Source organism: Sapajus apella, unplaced genomic scaffold, assembly GCF_009761245.1.
Source record: "Sapajus apella isolate SASKATOON/1434 unplaced genomic scaffold, GSC_monkey_1.0 scaffold7, whole genome shotgun sequence".
Classification (NCBI taxonomy): Eukaryota; Metazoa; Chordata; class Mammalia; order Primates; family Cebidae; genus Sapajus; species Sapajus apella.
In genome coordinates, this window is record NW_022436947.1 from 12,613,379 (window position 1) to 12,632,790 (window position 19,412).

The window sequence follows — 19,412 nt, forward strand, 5'->3', positions numbered from 1 at the left end:
CACAGTAAATGTCTGCCTCTCCAATTTAAAGAGCCTGTGTTTGATAGCTTGGTATGTCTTTAGACACTTTACTGGCATTCAGAAGATTAAGGAGCAGTATGTTTTTTCTGAAACAGTATCTTTCATTTCTATATTTTCCCCTTTTTTGAGAATTTGAAAATCTTTCATAACAAATACCAAGTACTTTTATCTTAATGGTTATTTAGAAATAAGCCTTTTAGCAGTGCTATGTGTCATCACAGGCTGTTATTTGGCCAGAATATAACTTCTGAAATCAGTAACTGTGAGTACTTACTGTCTGTACTCAGGGAGAACAATCCAACACTTGTGGAAGTCCTGGAAGGAGTTGTCCGCCTTCCGGAGACTGTACATACAGCTGTGCGATACACCAGCATTGAATTGGTTGGAGAGATGAGTGAAGTAGTTGATCGAAATCCTCAGTTCCTTGGTATGTGTGATCTCTCTCTTCTGCCACTTCTAATTTGTCATTTTTCTGATTTTTCTTCTCATCTCTTACTTTTGCATTTGTTTTCCTTTCTGTTTTTTTTTTTTTTTTTTAACAGAATGTTTATAGAAACTGAGAGTAAACAATATATCCTAAGTTAGTGCTTAGTTTATATAACATTTATAGTCTAATCTGGGAGAAGGACTTTTGAAAGATTACAGATAGAGAAACTAAACAGTTAGCTTCTAGTAGTCTGTGTAAGCATAAACGTTTATGTCTCTGATAGTCTTTGGCATATGCTTAAGCTAATCACACTCTTTTATAGTTCTAACCTACTAGAAGCTTCTAAAGAGCCAAAGCAAAGGAGGTAATTTTTCACTTGTGATACATGCTCCATTTAAAAACCAAGAACTAGTATTCAAAACTAAATAACGACAAATTAAAATGAAGACTATTATATAACCTCTGGCTGTTCTATTGACTTGAAAAAATAACTAAAGATCATAACTAACAAGTTTAGAATTAAAGTTAGAAGTCATTTATTCTAACCTCTTCATTTTATAGACAAGGAAATTGAGGCCCAAAGAGACTAAATAACTTATCCAGGGTAATACATATCAAGTCCTGACATTTACGAGGGATACGTTCTGAGAATTTTAATAATGCCAAAATTTGTGATTAGTATTGTATCATTAAGTTTGATATGTTTCCTGTGTATGTCTTTATAATCATCATTTTACTGGATTTTATTTTACACATCTGTTTTTATTGACTGAAAGACATGCTAAAAAGTGAATGTATTCTTTGTTTCTATACAGTGAGCTGCTTTCTAAGTTCAACATACTATTTCTGTCTTTCTTTCCTTTTTTTTTTTTTTTTGAGACGGAGTTTCGATCTTGTTACCCAGGCTGGAGTGCAATGGCGCGATCTCGGCTCACCACAACCTCCGCCTTCTGGGTTCAGGCAATTCTCCTGCCTCAGCCTCCTTAGTAGCTGGGATTACAGGCACACGCCACCATGCCCAGCTAATTTTTTGTATTTTTAGTAGAGACGGGGTTTCACCATGTTGACCAGGATAGTCTTGATCTCTTGACCTCGTGATCCACCCGCCTCGGCCTCCCAAAGTGCTGGGATTACAGGCGTGAGCCACCGTGCCCGGCCCCTTTTATTTACTTTTTTTTTTTGAGAGAGAGAGTTTCATTTTGTTGCCCAGGCTGGAGTGCAGTGGTGTGATCTCAGCTCACTACAACCTCTGCCTCCCAGATTCAAGTGATTCTCTTGCCTCAGCCTCCCGAGTAGCTGGGATTACAAGTGCATGCCACTAGACCCACTATTTTTTGTATTTTTTAGTAGAGACAGGGTTTCACCATGTTGGCCAGGCTGGTCTTAAACTCCTGACCTCAAGTGATCCGCCCACTTTGGGCTCCCAAAGTGCTAGGATTACAGATGTGAGCCACAACACCCGGCCCAGCATACTATTTCCAAGTGTTTTCAAAATGCCTGTTTTCTAGTTCCTAGATTTCTGTACTTAATCTGGCTCAACATTTGGGTTTCTTTTCTGAACTATTTTTCCACCAAGAAACATAGTAGATTTGTTTGTGTGTTTTAATACCTTCAGTTAATGTCCAGAAAGCAGCAAATCTAGGTTGAATTGCAGACTCTTATCAAAAGGTTTATCATTCAGTGCCACCTTTCTTGCAGTATCTCATTCAGATTTGTGCCTCAGCAGTAGACAGATTGCTCTATGTTCATTCTCAGAATAGTCAAAACCACAAATAACCCAATTTGAGAATCACAGAAGTCTACATTATTAGAGTTGCTTGGACTAGGTTCTTAGAGTCTAGGTCTTTTGATTCCTAAATTAACAGGATTGGGTTTTGGTTTTGGTTTTTTCTTTCTGGTGGAGGTAGGGCAGGTTATGCTGAGTTTGGACATTGTATTGATCTTTAGACTAAAAATGGACATAATTGTTTTAAATGGGCTTTAAGACATTATTCTTGGCCGGTTGTGGTGGTTCATGCCTGTAATCCCAGCACTTTGGGAGACTGAGGCAAGTGAACATCTGAGTTCAGGAGTTTGAGACCAGCCTGGCCAACAGGCGAAACCCCGTCTCTACTAAAAATACAAAAAAATTAGCCAGGCGTGGTGGTGCATGCCTGTAATCCCAGCTACTTGGGAGGCTGAGGCAGGGAGAATCGCTTGAACCCAGGAGGCAGAGGTTGCAGTGAGCCGAGATTGCTCCACTGCACTTCAGCCTGGTTGACAGAGCAAGACTCCATCTTAAAAAAAAAGACATTTTCTTTTGGTTCTTTATACTTTTTCACAGTTTGCTACAAGGTCAATCTAAAATACTCACAATGACCTTTAACAATACATGGCTTTTTGGCCAGGCATGGTGGTAATCCCAGCACTTGGGGAGACTGAGTCAGGTGAATCACTTGAGGCCAAGAGTTTGACATCAGCCTGACCAACATGGTGAAACATTGTCTCTACTAAAAATACAAAAATTAGCCAGGCTTGGTGGTGCGTGCCTGTCGTCCCAGCTACTTGGGAGTCTGAGGCAAGAGAATTGTGTGAACCCATGAGGCAGAGGTTGTATTGAGCCGAGATGACACCACTGTACTCCAGCCTGTGAGACAAACACTGTTCCCAGGAAAGTATATGTATGTATATGTATATATATATATATCCCTTAGAAAAACCATACACACACACACGCACATGCGGTTTTTCTAAAGGTTTTTCCATCATAGAAAAACATTCTGATTTTTATAAAAGAAGGTAAAAAGATGAGTATAATTAGCTCTATAGAAATTCAACTTTATAATAAACTTTCTTGGAACACTTATATTTGGTAAAATAAAAACATAATGAATTAATTCATCTAGAAGTGCTGAAGATTCATCTGCGTATTTTAAGGCCTTTTGTAACTAGAAAGAAGCAAGTATAAGTTCAGCTTCAGATACCTATCCTTGTCCTAATTCATAAATCTTGTTTTACTGAGTAATTCACCTCTTGGTATAATTGTAACTCCCTGAGCTTTGCATTCTTTTTTACATTGCCATATTTTTAATACCTGGATTACCATATATGCTCTTAAGTCAGTGGTTTACAAACTGCTCTGTGAGTCCCTGGGAGTTTTAAGGAACAGTTGACTGCCCTGAGGGAAGAAATGGAAGATGAAGTAGATGAGGCTCAGGGTCTATTGACAATATGTAAGTGAGATAAGCTCCATTTTTATGTGTTTTATTTATTGTGGTTCTAAACACATTTCACTTTTTAAAGGGATTCTTTTGCTTTAAAAAAAAGAAAAGCAAGTATACCTCTGTTCTAACAAACTTCAAGTTTTCCTTTAGTTTCAGGTATGTAATCTCTGCTTGATTTTTCTTCTTAGACCCTGTGTTGGGCTATTTGATGAAAGGCCTGTGTGAAAAGCCCCTGGCTTCTGCTGCAGCCAAAGCCATTCATAACATTTGCTCTGTCTGCCGAGATCACATGGCTCAGCACTTTAATGGACTCCTGGAGATTGCCCGTTCCCTTGATTCCTTCCTATTGTCTCCAGAAGCTGCTGTGGGCTTGCTAAAAGGTATTTACTTGATGTTAACCGTTAATAGTCACCTCATAACCACTACTTGGGGTAATCTTACATCTGTCATATCCCAGTTTTTCAGTTGCAATGTATTAGTGATGGGGAAGGTGGCTTTTCCACTAGATGGGATAGTGTTGACTATATATATGTACATGCATTCTTTTCTTGAACTACCTTAAGGCTATATAATTAATACTATTTGCAGTATGTATAGCACAGACCTAGATTTGGGTAGAGACAACATATTCAAACTGAACATGGTTGGTTTTTAAGTTGGAAGAATGAAAAGGGAGACCATAGAAGCATTGTCATACCAAAGAGGGAAGGGGGAGTTGAAAGGTAGCATACATGGATCAGTGCCATAAGTAGAAGTCAGGGGTCCTGGTCTCTTAGTAGCCTTTAGCCATTACTGATCAGCTTATACTCAGGAATTGTCTATCAAGAGGCAAACAGCCATTGTGATGATGAGGCTCAGACTTAATAGAAGAACTAGAGAAATTAAGGCTAGGGAAAAAGACTTAGAACAGTCTTTAAGCGTGATGGCTATTTTTAAATATTTGAGAGATGGTCTTTTAAAAGAAGGATCATCTTTATTTTATGAGTAGTTACTTGTCAGCCATTTATAGAGAAGCATATACTGTCTCCTAGGAAGCAAACGGTCTAAACCATACTTTCTGAACACAGATTGGGGTGCCCTGTGAGGTAATGAAATTCTTACTACTGGTAAATTAGAGAGGATTGAGGTATATTAAATAAAGGATTGGGTAAAATAACCTGTGTGGTTTCTTCTAAGCTTATGTGACTTGTTAAACAATTAGCCTTGACAACAGTGGATGGCCTTATTTGTGAATTCTGTCCTTTGTCATTTGTATGACCAGATTCCTCACCAACTAGTGTGACTGTTTTTTTGTATCAGATTTTCTTTCTGTACCTTGGGTTTTTTTGTTTCCCTTCATAGGCACAGATAAATCAGAGTCAAATATTTTTGTCATTTTCTATTGGAATTTAACCTTGATATTGAAGTGATGTCTAACCTATAGTATAATGTGGCCTCCCAATTATCAGTGGTGTCTAATAGATGTAGAAAATGTTTTTCAGTTTTATTTATTTATTCATTTATTTATTTATTTTTGTTTTTTTTTAGAGACAAGGTCATGCTTTTTGCCAGGCTGGGATGCAGTGGCGTGATCATAGCTCACTATAAACTTGAACTCCTAGGCTCAAGTGATACTTCTGTCTCAGCTTTCCAAGTGGCAAGGTCTAGGTGCACACCACTATGCTCAACTAATTTTTTAAATATTTAGTAGAGAAAAGGTCTTGCTGTGTAGCCATGGCTGGTCTTGAACTCCTGGCTTCAAGTGATCCTCCCGTCTTGGCCTCCCAAAGTACTGAGATACCAGGCATGAGCTACTATGCCTGGCTGAAAACTTTTTACAGTAACATACTTTTCTGTAGGAATGAATTAAAAGGAATAGGCTTTTCCCTCCTAGTTTTAAAGAAAAGTCTAACTCGTCTGTGGCTTATACACTGCCAGGAAGACTCACTTTTTTTTTTTTTTTTTTTTAATTCAAATTTGAAGATTTAGGGATAAATTACTGTTCTGTTGAATGAAACTTCAAGAAATGAAAACATTTATATTCAAGGTGTTTTTTGACCTAGAAGGAACCTAGGCATTATAATATGTAATCCTTTGGATTTCGGGAAGGTGTTTCAGCAGTTGGTAGGGATAGAATGGAGATTGCAGCAAGAGGGAGGCTGAGTAGGAAGGGTCTGGGCCTTCTGTCTCTCCTCGAACCTAAAACTGCGTCTTTTGGGTTTTTTTTTTTTAACCTATTTTATTGGAGTTGCAAGTCAAGATTTTGTTTAGGAGGGAAAAAGAAGTAGGGGGTGGGAGGCTTTTGTAACAATTATTTTTTAAAAGAAACAAAGGCAAATTTAACTGTTATTTGGCTGTTCAAGTCTCTTATTTCATAAATAAATTGAGGCCCAGAGAAAATATCTTTCATAACCTTATAGAAATCTCTAATTTCATCCATTCTTCTAAAAGCATTATGTCAGAATTTCTCTTATGATAAGAATTGCCAGAAGTACTTATCAAAAATAAAGACTCTCTTTGAACCACTAAATCAGAATCTCTGGGAAGTTTGAGAAACATTACGCTATGGTTTACATTTTAAAATAGGTTTGCCATTGGCTTTGTGAAGGAGATTTTTGAAAGTCTGACAAATATTAACTTCAGTTGTGTCAGTTAGTCTTAGCCTTCTAAGCCAAATAAAGAAAAAGCAACTGTAAAAAACAAAGTATTGTAATTTTAAACAACAATGCTGATCTTTTTAAGAATCAGCATTGTTTCACTTTTTCTGTTCACTCATGTTAGAGACCAGTTGAGTTACCTCGATTCAGCATTTATTTTTCATTTGCATCTTCCTTTGTTTTTCAGGGACAGCACTTGTCCTAGCCCGATTACCTTTGGAAAAGATTACTGAATGTCTTAGTGAACTATGTTCTGTTCAGGTTATGGCATTGAAAAAGGTAAGTCTGATTAAGGAACGTGTGAAACAAATATAAGACGTTTACATGTTAAAAATGAAACGACAAAATTACTTATTTTACAGATATTTTATCTACCTAGAAAATCCAAGAAAATGCACTAAGAATTTATTAAAATTAATAATGCTATGAAAGTAGCTGCATACAAGAAATAGGTATTTCAGAATTAATGGATTCTCACTGTATCAGTGTTAACACAAAAACCAAATTTTATAAAATATTTTAGAGAGGCTTATCCTGAGCCAATATGAGTGAACACGGCCCAGGGAAACCCAGTCTCGAGGAGTTCTAAGAAAGTGTGCTTGAGGTGGTGGGATTTTGGCTTAATTTTATACATTTCAGGGATGCAGGAGTTACAGGCAAATACATAAATCAAAACGTGGAAGGTATACATTGGTTTGGTCTAAAAAGATGAGCTATCTTGAAGTAGGGGCTTACAAGTCATAGGTGGCTTCAGAGATTAAAGAATCTGTAGATATGACTTAACTCTTGCCTTGTGTGACTTCAGATCTTGTTTATAATTTGGTATCTTATTGCCACAAAGAGTTTTTGATCAGCTGGGCGTGGTGAGTCACACCTGTAATTCCAGCATGTTGGGAGGCCAAGGCAGGTGGATCATGTGAGTTCAAGACCAGCCTGATCAATGTGGTGAAACCCTGGTCTCTCCTAAAAATACAAAGAATTAGCCGGATATGATGGTGTACACTTATAATCTCAGCTACTCATGAGGCTGAGGTAGGAGAATCACTTGAACCTGAGAGTCTGAAGTTGCAGTGAACTGAAATTGCACCACTGCAGTCCAGCCTGGGTGACAGAGGGAGACTCCATCTCAAAAAAAAAAAAAAAAAAAAAAAAAGTCTTTGATCAGCCTTACCTCCATTTAACATTCATGCTGGCCAGTTGTACCTAAACTCCAAAAGGTAGGGAATATAACAAAATGTGTCTGACCTCCCTTCCCATCATGGCCGAGAACTCCATTTTTAAGGTTTCTCTGGGGTCCCATTGGCAAGAGGAGGGGCCTGTTCAGTTGGTGAGTGACTTAGGATTTTATTTTTAGTTTACATTGGTAATCATCAATTAGAAAATATAATGGGAAAAGAATTCATTCAAGTCAGTAATCAATGCCAGAACCTACCTTATTTCCTTAAAGAATACTTTAAAGATGTCAACTCTTCTCTAGTTATATTTATATTGCAATAACTGTAGATATACCAATGGGGTTTTTAGAACTTGATATTTCTATAGTTCATCTTTGATGATTTACTAATGGGAGTATCTAAGAAATTTTAGGAAAGAAGAGTAAGAGACCACAATATAAAGCTAAATATATAATCTTTTACATATTGTGTAACATAACATATATACAGTCTATATTGTGTAATATATATAATAATTATAATTAAAATAAATGGGAAAAAAATCAAATGAGACTGTTTTCTACTCCTCAGTGATCAGACAGTAAAATGTAGTAATATGTAGTCTTGGTCAGGATGCAATAAGATGGAAGAAAGTAATTTGACAGTATAAATTAAAATTTGCACCATTTGAGTAACTTTTAGGACTTTATATAAGGAAATAAGCAGAGATTGAGACAAAGGCTGATGTATGTTCTAGTGTTGGCTATGGATTTGTACATGTGACGATTGGGTGTTAATGTCCTTTTGTCTCTTCAGCTGTTGTCTCAAGAGCCCAGCAATGGCATATCCTCAGATCCCACTGTGTTCTTAGATCGCCTTGCCGTAATATTTAGGTAAGAAAGGAGACTCTGGTTGCCTTACTGGGTTAAAGGCTCAAATGAAACCATTATGTGTTGAAGTAAGCAGGTGTTTTTTCCTCATACTTGCAAGTATCTTCCTGTGTTTGAAGACTAATTAAGCCAACTGTTACCTTAAGTTCCGGGACAAAGGCAAATTCTGAGAATTCTTTCCTGGTAGGTCTTTGTTAAAAGACTCTTTAAAAGTGGACGGCCAGGCTCAATGGCTCATGCCTTAATCCCAGCACTTTGGAGGCCAAAGCAGATGGATTGCTTGAGCTTAGGAGTTCCAGACCAGCCTGGGCAACATGGCAAAACCTTGTCTCTCCCAAAAATACAAAAATTAGCTGGGTGTGGTGGCATGGGTCTGTGGTCCCAGCTACTTGGGAGGCTCAGGTGGGAGGATTACTTGAGCCTGGGAAGCAGAAGTTGCAGTGAACTGAGATGATGCCACTGCACTCTAGCCTGGGTGACAGAGTAAGAACCCCATCTCAAAAAAAAAAAAGAAAAAAGATTCTTTAAAAATGGGATTCTTGGCTGGGTATGGTGGCTCACATCTGTAATCCCAGCACTTTGGGAGGCCAAGGTGGGCGAATTATGAGATCAGGAGATCGAGACCATCCTGGCTAACACAGTGAAACCCCATCTCTACTAAAAATACAAAAAATTAGCCAAGCATTGTGGCACACACCTGTAGTCCTAGCTACTTGGGTGGCTGAGGTAGGAGAATTGCTTGAACCTGGAAGGTAGAGGTTGCAGTGAGCCGAGACACCACTGCACTGCAGCCTGGGTGACAGTGCCTCTGTCAAAAAAAAAAAAAAAGGAATTCTTTTGGTCTCCAGTTCTGTGGAGACCATACTTGCAAGTATCTTCTGGTCAAAAGACCAGAATTTCCCATGCATCATCATTTCACATGAATCAGAATCACCTGGGCTTATCAAAACACAGATTGCTAGGTCCTATCCCCCGAGTGTCTGATTCATTGGATCTTGGGTAGGTAGAACCTGAAAATTTACATTTCTGATAATTCCTGGGTAATGCTGATGATTCTGCTTGCTATTGCAGAGACCATACTTACAAAACTATTGCTATGTAGTGTATGGGTACAAAAATAAAATGAAGCTTCTTCAGTGATCAGATGAAACTAATGCATCTTTGAAGTCAAGAGGAGCCTAATGATTAAAAAGGCATTTGAGTGACAGTTTTCAAAGGGTTGTTGTAACTGAGTAGCATAATTTATAATTTGTGGGAATCATGTATAACTGGAATGTTATAGTAATCATTGCGTAGAAGCCTATGTGGGATAAATATAAACAAAAGTAATATTTTCACTCATTAGTTATTGCCAACAGGCATCTTTTTCTGAGTTGGTGCAATGCTTTCCTTTTATAATTGAGAGCCCTGTTAATAGGCCATTCTGGAACCTATTAACAGTAATATTTCACAGTAAATGAAAGTCTGCAATAGATGTAAATGCTTGAATTAAAGAAAGTTAAATTTTTATTAAGTTGTTGAGCTTTTTAAAACTAAAGAGTAACTATCCTTTAAAGTAGTTGGTAGTTACTCTTGGGGTTTTTTTCCTGCTTTTCTTCAAATTAGTGGGCTCTAGAACTAGACAGAGGAGTTATATTTGGCTGATTGTGGATAGGACATTGGATTCAGACTAGAACTACATCTTTGGACTACACTTCCTATAGCTTTTTGTCTTTTAGTGCAAGGAATACTTGTTTTTAAAGCAATAATTGGTTTTTAATAGTGGATTTAGACAAAATATATATTTTTTGTTAATTTGGAAGAAACTACATATTTAGGTGTTTTGTTTGTTTGTTTTCTTTTTGAATTGGATTTTCACTCCATCCACTTGTTGCCCGGGCCAGAGTACAATAATGTTATCTCGGCTCACTGCAACCTCTGCCTCCCAGGTTCAAGCAATTCTCCTGCCTCAGCCTCCTGAGTAGCTAGGATTACAGGCATGCACCACCACTCCTGGCTAATTTTTATATTTTGAGTAGAGACAGGGCTTCACCATGTTAGTCAAGCTGGTCTTAAACTCCTAACCTCAGGTTATCTACCCACCTCAGCCTCCCAAAGTGCTGGGATTATGGGCATGAGCTACTGTGCCTGGCCCATATTCAAATGAATTAAGGGAAAAAATGAAAAAGATATCTCTAGTGCCTCACAGCCCACGTACACAAAGTTGGATTGAATTTGCGTGTTCTATTGGAAGTGACTTGAAGGCGACCAAAAAAAATGATAGGATGATTTTAAAGTATGTGCTTGTAAAGGTGATGTAAGTAAATGACTTTATCGTCTGGTTTTCTTTATTTGGTGAAAATGATACTAAGTAAGCAAGCAGGGCTCAGGGCTCTGGGTCCTCAGTGAAATTGCTCTTTATTCAGTATTTTGGGCCTTTGTCTTTTTTTCCCAGACATACCAATCCCATTGTGGAAAATGGACAGACTCATCCGTGCCAAAAAGTCATACAGGAAGTAAGTGCTAATGGCAGGGCTTTGGGTAACTCACTTGAGAAGGTACTGTCTTCCAAGTTCATAGAGAGATCCAATTTGCTGATATGCTTTCAATGAATGAGGGTTAGAGCCATCCAGATATCTTTTATTTTGGATTTGATGACAAAACAGGCTGCAGGGGAATGCATTGAAATGCGAGAGAAGTGGTAGAAAGAGATTTACTGTGTGCCTCCTGTAGAGTTGCTAGTAGGACTGATCAGTACCAACAATATTTTTGGCAAAGCTAGTGACTTCAGTTTTCTTAGTAATGACATATTTCCCCTCTACTTTTTTCACTGAGGGTTATATGAGCATCAAAAGTCTCGTTTTAAGAATTGCTTTTGAGACTGCAGGGGACAAACTACATAAACACTAAATATCCTTAAGTGTCCAGTGGTCTCAGATGATGCCACTTCCTTAACTCTGGTCCTTTTGTTCAAAGTCTTCCACCTTCCAAGAACTATCTTTAAACATCTCTTCCTGTATAACTCATATTCATTCTTTTCATCATTTTTCAGGAAAGTTTAGGAAATTGTGTATCTCTGTCTTTTAGCAAAGTTAGACACGCTCTTCTTCCAGTTTTAAAGAGGCACTGTTCTCTTGTTAAGTGGTAGGGTTTTGTGGTGGGTAGTCTATTGAACCTGTGCATCCTGGCCATGTATGTTCCTATAAAGAAAATTTTGTCCCAGTTATTTAAAAACTAAATGAGATGTTACCAACTTAGCAGTTTTTCAGGTCCTAGTTGTTGAATATTTTTTTTCTTGTGTTCTTTTTCTTTTAACCCAGATATGGCCAGTTTTATCCGAGACTCTAAATAAGCACCGAGCTGATAATCGGATTGTAGAGCGTTGTTGCAGGTGCCTGCGCTTTGCTGTTCGCTGTGTAGGCAAAGGATCTGCAGCGCTGCTGCAGCCACTGGTCACACAGGTGAAGTTGTCTGTAATGGGGGTGTGTGTTTCATGTACACAATTTGAAATAGAAAGCCGGGTGCAGCAGCTCACACTTGTAATCCCAGCACTTTGGGAGGCCGAGGCTGGTGGATCACCTGAGGTCAGGAGTTCGAGACCAGCCTGGCCAACATGGTGAAACCCTGTCTCTACTAAAAATACAAAAATTAGCCAGGCATCCCAGCTACTCTGGAGGCTAAGGCAGGAGAATCACTTGAACCCAGGAGGCGGAGGCTGCAATGAGCCAAGACTGCCCCACTGCACTCCAGCCAGAGTGACAGAGCAAAACTTGGTCTCAAAAAAAAAAAAAAAAAAAATTGGAATGGGAGCCTTTAGAACAAAAATTTTGCTCATGAAATGAAACACTTTTTTATTTATTAATTAACAAACCAAAAGAAAACTTGAAAGAGATTAATGCCTGTGATAGATAAATTGTCTATAAAGGAAACACCCTAAAATCTCTTCTGTATAGTAGGTATAGTAGTATTCTAAATAGCCACACAGTCCAGTCCAGTGTGAAATTCTGTGAAGCAAATAACTGGTGCTCAGTTCTTGTATACTGATGGTAAGCATTTTTTGTTCATATCCTTGGGGAAAAAATGTGGCAAGTCCAACTTTGCTGTTTCTTGGCCCAAAGGGCTTTTCTTCAATCTTGGCCACAGTTAGTTGTCCACAGAAGTTTCTTATTTGTCAAAAAATAAATTTGACTCTTTTAGTCATTAAGATTGATACGTAATTATGATGGTATGACTCACTAAATGATGTACACTAAAATCATATTCTCATCTAGAACTGTATGAGATGCCTGTGCTTAAGTCACTAAGTAATTTATGTTGATATTAACCTTATTGCAGGGCCAGGATGCCAGTGCCTAGGGCACAAGATTTAGGGGTACAAGGCAAAGTGCCAATCCTGCATTTGCAGGACTCTGAGGTGCTTTGTGAAATTGTGTACCCATGCTGTGAAGAAAATAGTCACAGAGCCCCAGGCTAGAGCCATACCCCACCCAACCTGAAGTGACAGTTCTCCACCTAGAGAGGGCACCTAGGGTGCAGATTTTAAGAAGGCACTGGCCTTAAGCATGAGTGCCCCCTTAAATTCTGCATCCTAGGTGCCCTCAACCACAGGCATAGGCATGCTGGTACAGTGTTGGTACTTGGATAACCTTACCTCCCTAAATTGTAGATTTGATTAAAGGTTGTACAGGTAAATATTTTAAAAGAATTTTAATTTTTAGTGATTTCTCTACTTTCACTGTATGCCAAGCACAATAATATGTTTTCATTTAGGCAATGACCACCTCTGGTCAAGTTTCCCCTTCAGTGCAATACATTCTAGGTCTACTACAACTTGATAGAATGCCCCTTTGCTATTGGAGGATACCCTCTTGACTTTGATACCGTTTTTAAATTCCTGCTAGTTAAGTATATGACCAACCCAATGGAGTAGGTAGCACCATTATATGGGAGGTGTGTTCTAGAGTCAGTACACGTGATAAAAATTAAAATTATCCTTAAAAATCCCTTAACTCAGGAGCCAGCAGTCTATAGTCAGTGGGCCCTCCACCTGTTTTTGTTTTTTGTTTTTGTTTAATGTTTTACTGAGCTATAGCCATACTTCATTTAAGTATTATCTATGGTCATTTTTAGTCTACACTGGCAAAGTTGAGTGGGCAGAGGACTAAATGGCAGACAAGATCTATACTTTTTACTAAGTAGCCCTTTAAGAAAATGTTTGGCAACCCTTGATTTAATCATTCCTTAGTAAAGCATGTAATTTTAAGTTTACAGCATGGAATGGATTCATAACTCTCATCTCATGCTCATTCCATGACATAGGCCAATAGAAGAATTAGTTACTGTATCCTTTCAGTCCCCACCAAGTGCATAGAGTTGAATTTATATAATAAGATCAATACATATCTATTGTTGTGGCATTTTAAATAGGTGAATATACAATTGCTTCTTAATTCTGGGAGGATAGTGAAGTAAAAATTTTAAACAAATCATTTAAGTGCATATTGTGGCTGGGCGTGGTAGTGCACACCTGTAGTCCCAGCTGCTTGGGAGGCTGAGGTGGGAGGATCCCTTGAGACTGGTAGGTTGAGGCCACAGACCTCACCACTGTACTCAGCCTGGGCAACAGAGCAAAACCCTATCTCTTCAAAAAAATAATGTGCATATTGTATTAAAATATTTGCTCTGTTGAAATCCAAATATCTTGATAGAAAACACTCCTTCACTCTTTTTTACTTAGAAGATAAAATAGGTTTAGGAGCAACTCAAAATTTAAACAGTGCCTTCACTGTCTTCTCCAAGATGAAGGCATTTGATATTGTTGTTCCAACTATGGCTGTATATCTTATTTAAAAATATGACCTATCTAAGGTGGAAGTGAGAGCAACCTTTACGTACTGGATGAAATATTCTGTGCTAGGGTTTTGCAAATATTATGTGAGCTCCCTGATAACTTCCAGCTTTAAGTATTAGACAACTCTTATACAGCATTGCCTTGGGAAAATCAAAGGTCAAAGGGTTGGAAGAATAGAGAACTTGAAAATTATTGAGAAATTGAGCCCTGTGTTTCATAAAATGGTGCTAACAAGCTTTACTATATTGCTGTGAAGAGAAGAAATCAGTCAATCTCTGAATTCCTTCCTGGAGAAAGCTTCATAAGTTGGTACTTTTTGAAGGGCGAAGCATTGAACTAATTGTTTCCCTTGACAGATGGTGAATGTGTACCATGTACATCAGCATTCCTGTTTCCTGTACCTTGGCAGTATCCTCGTGGATGAGTATGGCATGGAAGAAGGCTGTCGGCAGGGGCTACTAGACATGCTCCAGGTATCTTTTCCCTGGGGAGTGAAGACGCATCAGGCCTAGAGGGTCTGAAAGCCTAGCAGAATATTCTTTATCACATCTTTAATTCCATTGCTTCCTTACATTTTCCCCCAGGCATGTTGATTTCCTAATAACAGGGAAGTAAAAGCTTCCTAGTTGTTCTCTGAACAGGCCTGCTCAAAAGAATGAGACTGACCACAGGAGTGTAATGATTATTACAGATGTTACTGCCTGGTTTATGCTCTTCCAGAGATAGGGTGTCTGGAGGGAGGAGGAGGTGAGCAAGTGAATCTCTTAAGCTCAAGCATTATTGTATTTTTAACTTCTTGCCTGGAACAGCCATTTGACTAGTTTAAGCAGCAGGGAGGGTTTTAGAGTTAATAGCTGGCATTAGAAATGGCTCCTCAGACGCTGCTTTTCCGTTCCTTCTAGTCACAGAGGAGGAGTATTGAGTTGAAGTATGCTGTTTCTTTTCCCAAGACGTCTTTTCATTTAAAATTGATATTTCATAATTATTATGAAAACTTCCACTCCCTTAGTGAACTAGATCATATCTAGTACCTAAATAGAACCTTTGCTTTCAAAAATTTTCTAAAACTTTTGAGATGATATCTATTGAGTTTTATCAACTAAAATCTGTACCCTCAACCCTTTCTTAAAGTTCCCTGCGGACTTTAGGCGGGCACAGTAGCTCACGCCTCTAATCCCAGCACTTTAGGCTGAGGTGGGCGGATCACGAGTTCAGGAGTTTGAGACCAGCCTGGCCAATATGGTGAAGCCCCATCTCTACTAGAAATATAAAAATTAGCTGGGTGTGGTGGTATGTGCCTGTAGTCCCAGCTACTCAGGAGGCTGAGACAGAAGAATCACTTGAACCCGGGAGGCAGAGGTTTCAGTGAGCCAAGATCATGCCACTGCATTCTACCCTGGGCGACAGAGCAAGACTCCATCTCAGAAAAAAAAAAAAAAAAATTAAGGGCTTCATAGGTGAAAACTGTTTATGTCAACTGGGAATGATTTATGTCTTTCTTTTCCTGATCAAATATTCTCATTACAGTCTTTTTCTTTTCCCAGCTGTGCTTTTCTTTGTTCCTTTTGTACTTATTGTAATATATGGCAAGTCTGAATGCTGTGGCATTTCTAAAAAAAGCATTTCTTTTAAAATCACTCTTCTGTTTTAGGCACTGTGCATCCCCACCTTTCAGCTCTTGGAACAGCAGAATGGTCTCCAGAATCACCCTGACACTGTAGATGACCTGTTCCGGCTAGCCACTAGGTAAACCCTTCTGAGAAGCACATTTCATTTTTAATTGCTCATCCCATCACTGCTTAGTCTTGCCATCTGACTCTTGTTTTATTCTTGTAAAATGAAGTCACTGGAGTAAGTAGATTAATGATTCATAACCCCAAGGTAAATTGCAAGCTAATATATCCCCAGCAATGATGCAGAGTATTGCGGGAAGCAAGGATAAAGGAGCTGAGTTCCTGCCAGGAAGGAGGGAGCACACACAAGACAATGCAGTGTGCCTGGTAAAACACTTAACTAGATCACCTCTACAGTCCTCCATAGTTTTTAACCATTTGTGCTGTTGTGATTTCATGTTTCACCTCAGCCTTCCCCTTGAGAAGCTTAGCATCCTTTAGATATACTCAGTTTCAGAATAAAGAATGTTTAGGATTTTAAGGTGCCTTAGCAGTTGTCTCATACTGTATTTCTCAGCTGTATCAACAGCTTGCTTTATCAGTAGCACTGACAATATGATTGCCAAACTTCTGCTTGAATTCCTTAGTCCCTGACTAAGGAATTTTAACCAAACCTATTAGCATATAACTATTAAGAAAGAAAGAAAAAGATAAATCATTATTTTTCAAAACAAGAAAAACCCAACTGTTATATCATTTACAAATACAAAGTAATATTGACTTGATAGTTTCATCTCAGGATTGAATATTGAACACTTTTTTTGTTAGTTTTCAGATAGATTAGAAAAACTTTTTTTAGTAGATAGAATTGTTGGATGGGCTATCACCCTCTTTTCTTAGGATATGTATTCCTTGGAAAACTAGTCCCTAGAAATGTTCTTTGTACAAATGATGAAACAAGTTTGGAATATACTGCATCTTTTTCTTAAGAGATTCTCCTGGTATATTAAAGGAACTTAGAAACCCGATAGTAGTTTAAAACAAAAAATAAACAAGCAAAACCACTTTTAAAATCAGCAACATTTCCCAAGCTTACTTGAATACACAACCTTTTCTTTGAAGGATTCCTGTTGACATCGTGGGGAACTGGAATTCTGTGAACTTTTGTTTGGGAAATGCTGTTGTAGCATCTTTAGGGCATTTTAACCAGGAGAGTTTCTACTTGTAAGTCCTTTTGACTGGTCTTTCTTGATTTATAAAATTTTATCTGGAAATTGGGTGTGGTAACATGTCTTTTAATATGCTAATCTAAGATGCCCTTTTTTTTTTTTTTTTTTTTTTTTTGAGGGGCAACTTTAGATCACTACAAATTTGAGTAAAAAGTTGCTCCCATATACCCCTCCCTTCTAACACACACAGCCTTCCCCTCTCTCAGCATCCCCCACCAGAGTAGTACAAACAGTGACCCTATATTAACACATTGTTATCACCCAAAGTCCACAGTTTAATTAAGGTTCACTCTTGGTGTACATTCTGTGGGTTTTGACAAATATGTAATGACATGTATCCATTGTTATAGTATCATTTGGAATACTTTCCCTGCCATAAAAATCGTCTGTGTTCTGTCTGTTCATCCCTTCTTTGCTGAAACCCCCACCAACTACTGATCTTTTTTATTGTCTTCATCGTTTTGCCCTTTTACTCTGGCTGCTTTTATAGCCTAATCTTGTGATTTATACTTAGTTTCCCTTTCCACACCAGGTTTATTCAGCGTAGCCCTGTCACCTTGCTGAGGAGCCAAGTAGTCATCCCCATCTTACAGTGGGCCATTGCCTCTACTACCCTGGACCACCGGGATGCCAACTGTAGTGTCATGAGGTTCCTACGAGACCTCATTCATACAGGGGTAGCCAATGATGTAAGTATAAATGTGATACCATTTTTACTTAACAGCTTTTTTTTTTTTTTGGTATTTTTTGCCTTTATTTATTTATTTATTTATTGTACTTTAAGTTCTGGGGTACATGTGCAGATCATGCAGGATTGTTACATAGGTATACACATGCCGTGGTGGTTTGCTGCATCCGTCTCCTTGTCATTCCTTAGGGGAAAACCATTATTCCAGTATTTCGTTACTTGGTCTGTATTGGTAGACATTATCATAGTGGATCATTCACTAGCCGAAATATCAACTAAGACACATGTGCTGGGTGCTTTAGGCTATATAAAGCAGTCTAAAACTGTTGCTGCTCTCAAACCATTTGATGTTTAGTTGAAGAGAGAAACAAGTTTAAAGAGTTAAATAACAACAAGAAGCCAGTATTTGGTGTTTTCATTTGTTTTTGAGACAGGGTCTTGCTCTGTCACCTAGGCAGAGTACAGTGATGTGATCATGGCTCACTGCAGCCTCTGCCTCTCAGGCTCAAGGGATCCTCAGCCTACTGAGTAGCTAGGACTACAGGCATTCACCACCATGCCTGGTGAGTTTTCATATTTTTTGTAGGGATGGCGTTTCACCATGTTGCCCAGGTTGGTCTTGAACTCCTGGCCTAAAGTGATCCTCCCACCTTGGCCTCCAGTATTTGATTATCAGATAAGTGATAAAAGTCATGATTGATATGAGATTAGACAAGGGAAAGCTCTAGACAAAAGAGAGTTGGAATAACTTTCTGAAAGGGGAGGGATTTAAATGGAGCCATCAGATAGAGGTAGAATTTGGTTGGATTCGAGAGAGGTAGTCTAACTGCCTTTAAACTAGGATCAGAGCAATTCAGAATAGTACTAAGTTTGTTAGTAGACAGCTAAGCAGTGGGACTAGTAAAGTGGCTCACAGGAATTTCAAAGGTAGGTTTGGTTAGATGTGGAGTAAAATTGTAGATAAGGGAGAACAGGGAAGAAGTATGTATTCACTTCTGCATTCTATTCAGGCTGTTCATCTAAGAAGTTTGGCAGTAAAAGAAAATTACTAGATGGGAAAGGCAATTTAAAAAAATATTTTTCTCAAGGTATTAGAAATATATATGTGTGTGTGTTTAAAGACCACAAGAAGGAATGGTGCAGTGGCTCATGCCTGTAATCCCATCACTTTGGGAGGCCGAGGTGGGCAGATCACTTGAGGTCAGGAGTTCAAGACCAGCCTGGCCAACATGATGAAACCCGTCTCTACTAAAAATAAAAAAATTAGCTGAGCATGGTAGTGCATGCCTATAATCCCAACTACTAGGGAGGCTGAGGCAGGAGAATTGCTTGAACCTAGGGGGCAGAGGTTTTGGTTAGCTGAGATCATGCCACTGCACTCCAGCCTAGGCAACAGAGCAATACTCTGTCTCAAAAAAAAATCAAAAACCACATAGAGGGCCTGGTGCGGTGGCTCACGCCTGTAATCCCAGCACTTTGGGAGGCCAAGGCAGGCAGATCATGAGAGATCGAGACCATCCTGGCCAACATGGTGAAACCCTGTCTCTACTAAAAAATACAAAAATTAACTGGGCATAGTGGTGTGCACCTGTAGTCCTAGCTACTCGGGAGGCTGAGGCAGGAGAATTGCCTGAACCCCAGGAGGTAGAGGTTGCAGTGAGCCAGGATCTGTACTCCAGCCTGGTGCCTGGTGACAGAGCAAGACTCTGTCTCCAAAAAAA

The 19,412-nt window shown here is 38.8% G+C and overlaps 1 protein-coding gene across 2 annotated transcripts in view; it reads left to right on the plus strand.

Annotated features, from left to right (window-relative positions):
- Positions 1-19,412, plus strand: part of TNPO3 (transportin 3) — a 101,636-nt gene that overhangs the window by 63,205 nt on the left and 19,019 nt on the right. For both annotated transcript variants that reach the window (XM_032276017.1, XM_032276018.1), the window contains 9 exons: positions 309-448; positions 3,840-4,031; positions 6,475-6,566; positions 8,258-8,334; positions 10,766-10,826; positions 11,631-11,771; positions 14,518-14,634; positions 15,813-15,907; positions 17,536-17,692. In XM_032276017.1, coding sequence (XP_032131908.1) covers positions 309-448; positions 3,840-4,031; positions 6,475-6,566; positions 8,258-8,334; positions 10,766-10,826; positions 11,631-11,771; positions 14,518-14,634; positions 15,813-15,907; positions 17,536-17,692 — 1,072 coding nt within the window. The remainder of the gene's footprint in view (positions 1-308; positions 449-3,839; positions 4,032-6,474; positions 6,567-8,257; positions 8,335-10,765; positions 10,827-11,630; positions 11,772-14,517; positions 14,635-15,812; positions 15,908-17,535; positions 17,693-19,412) is intronic.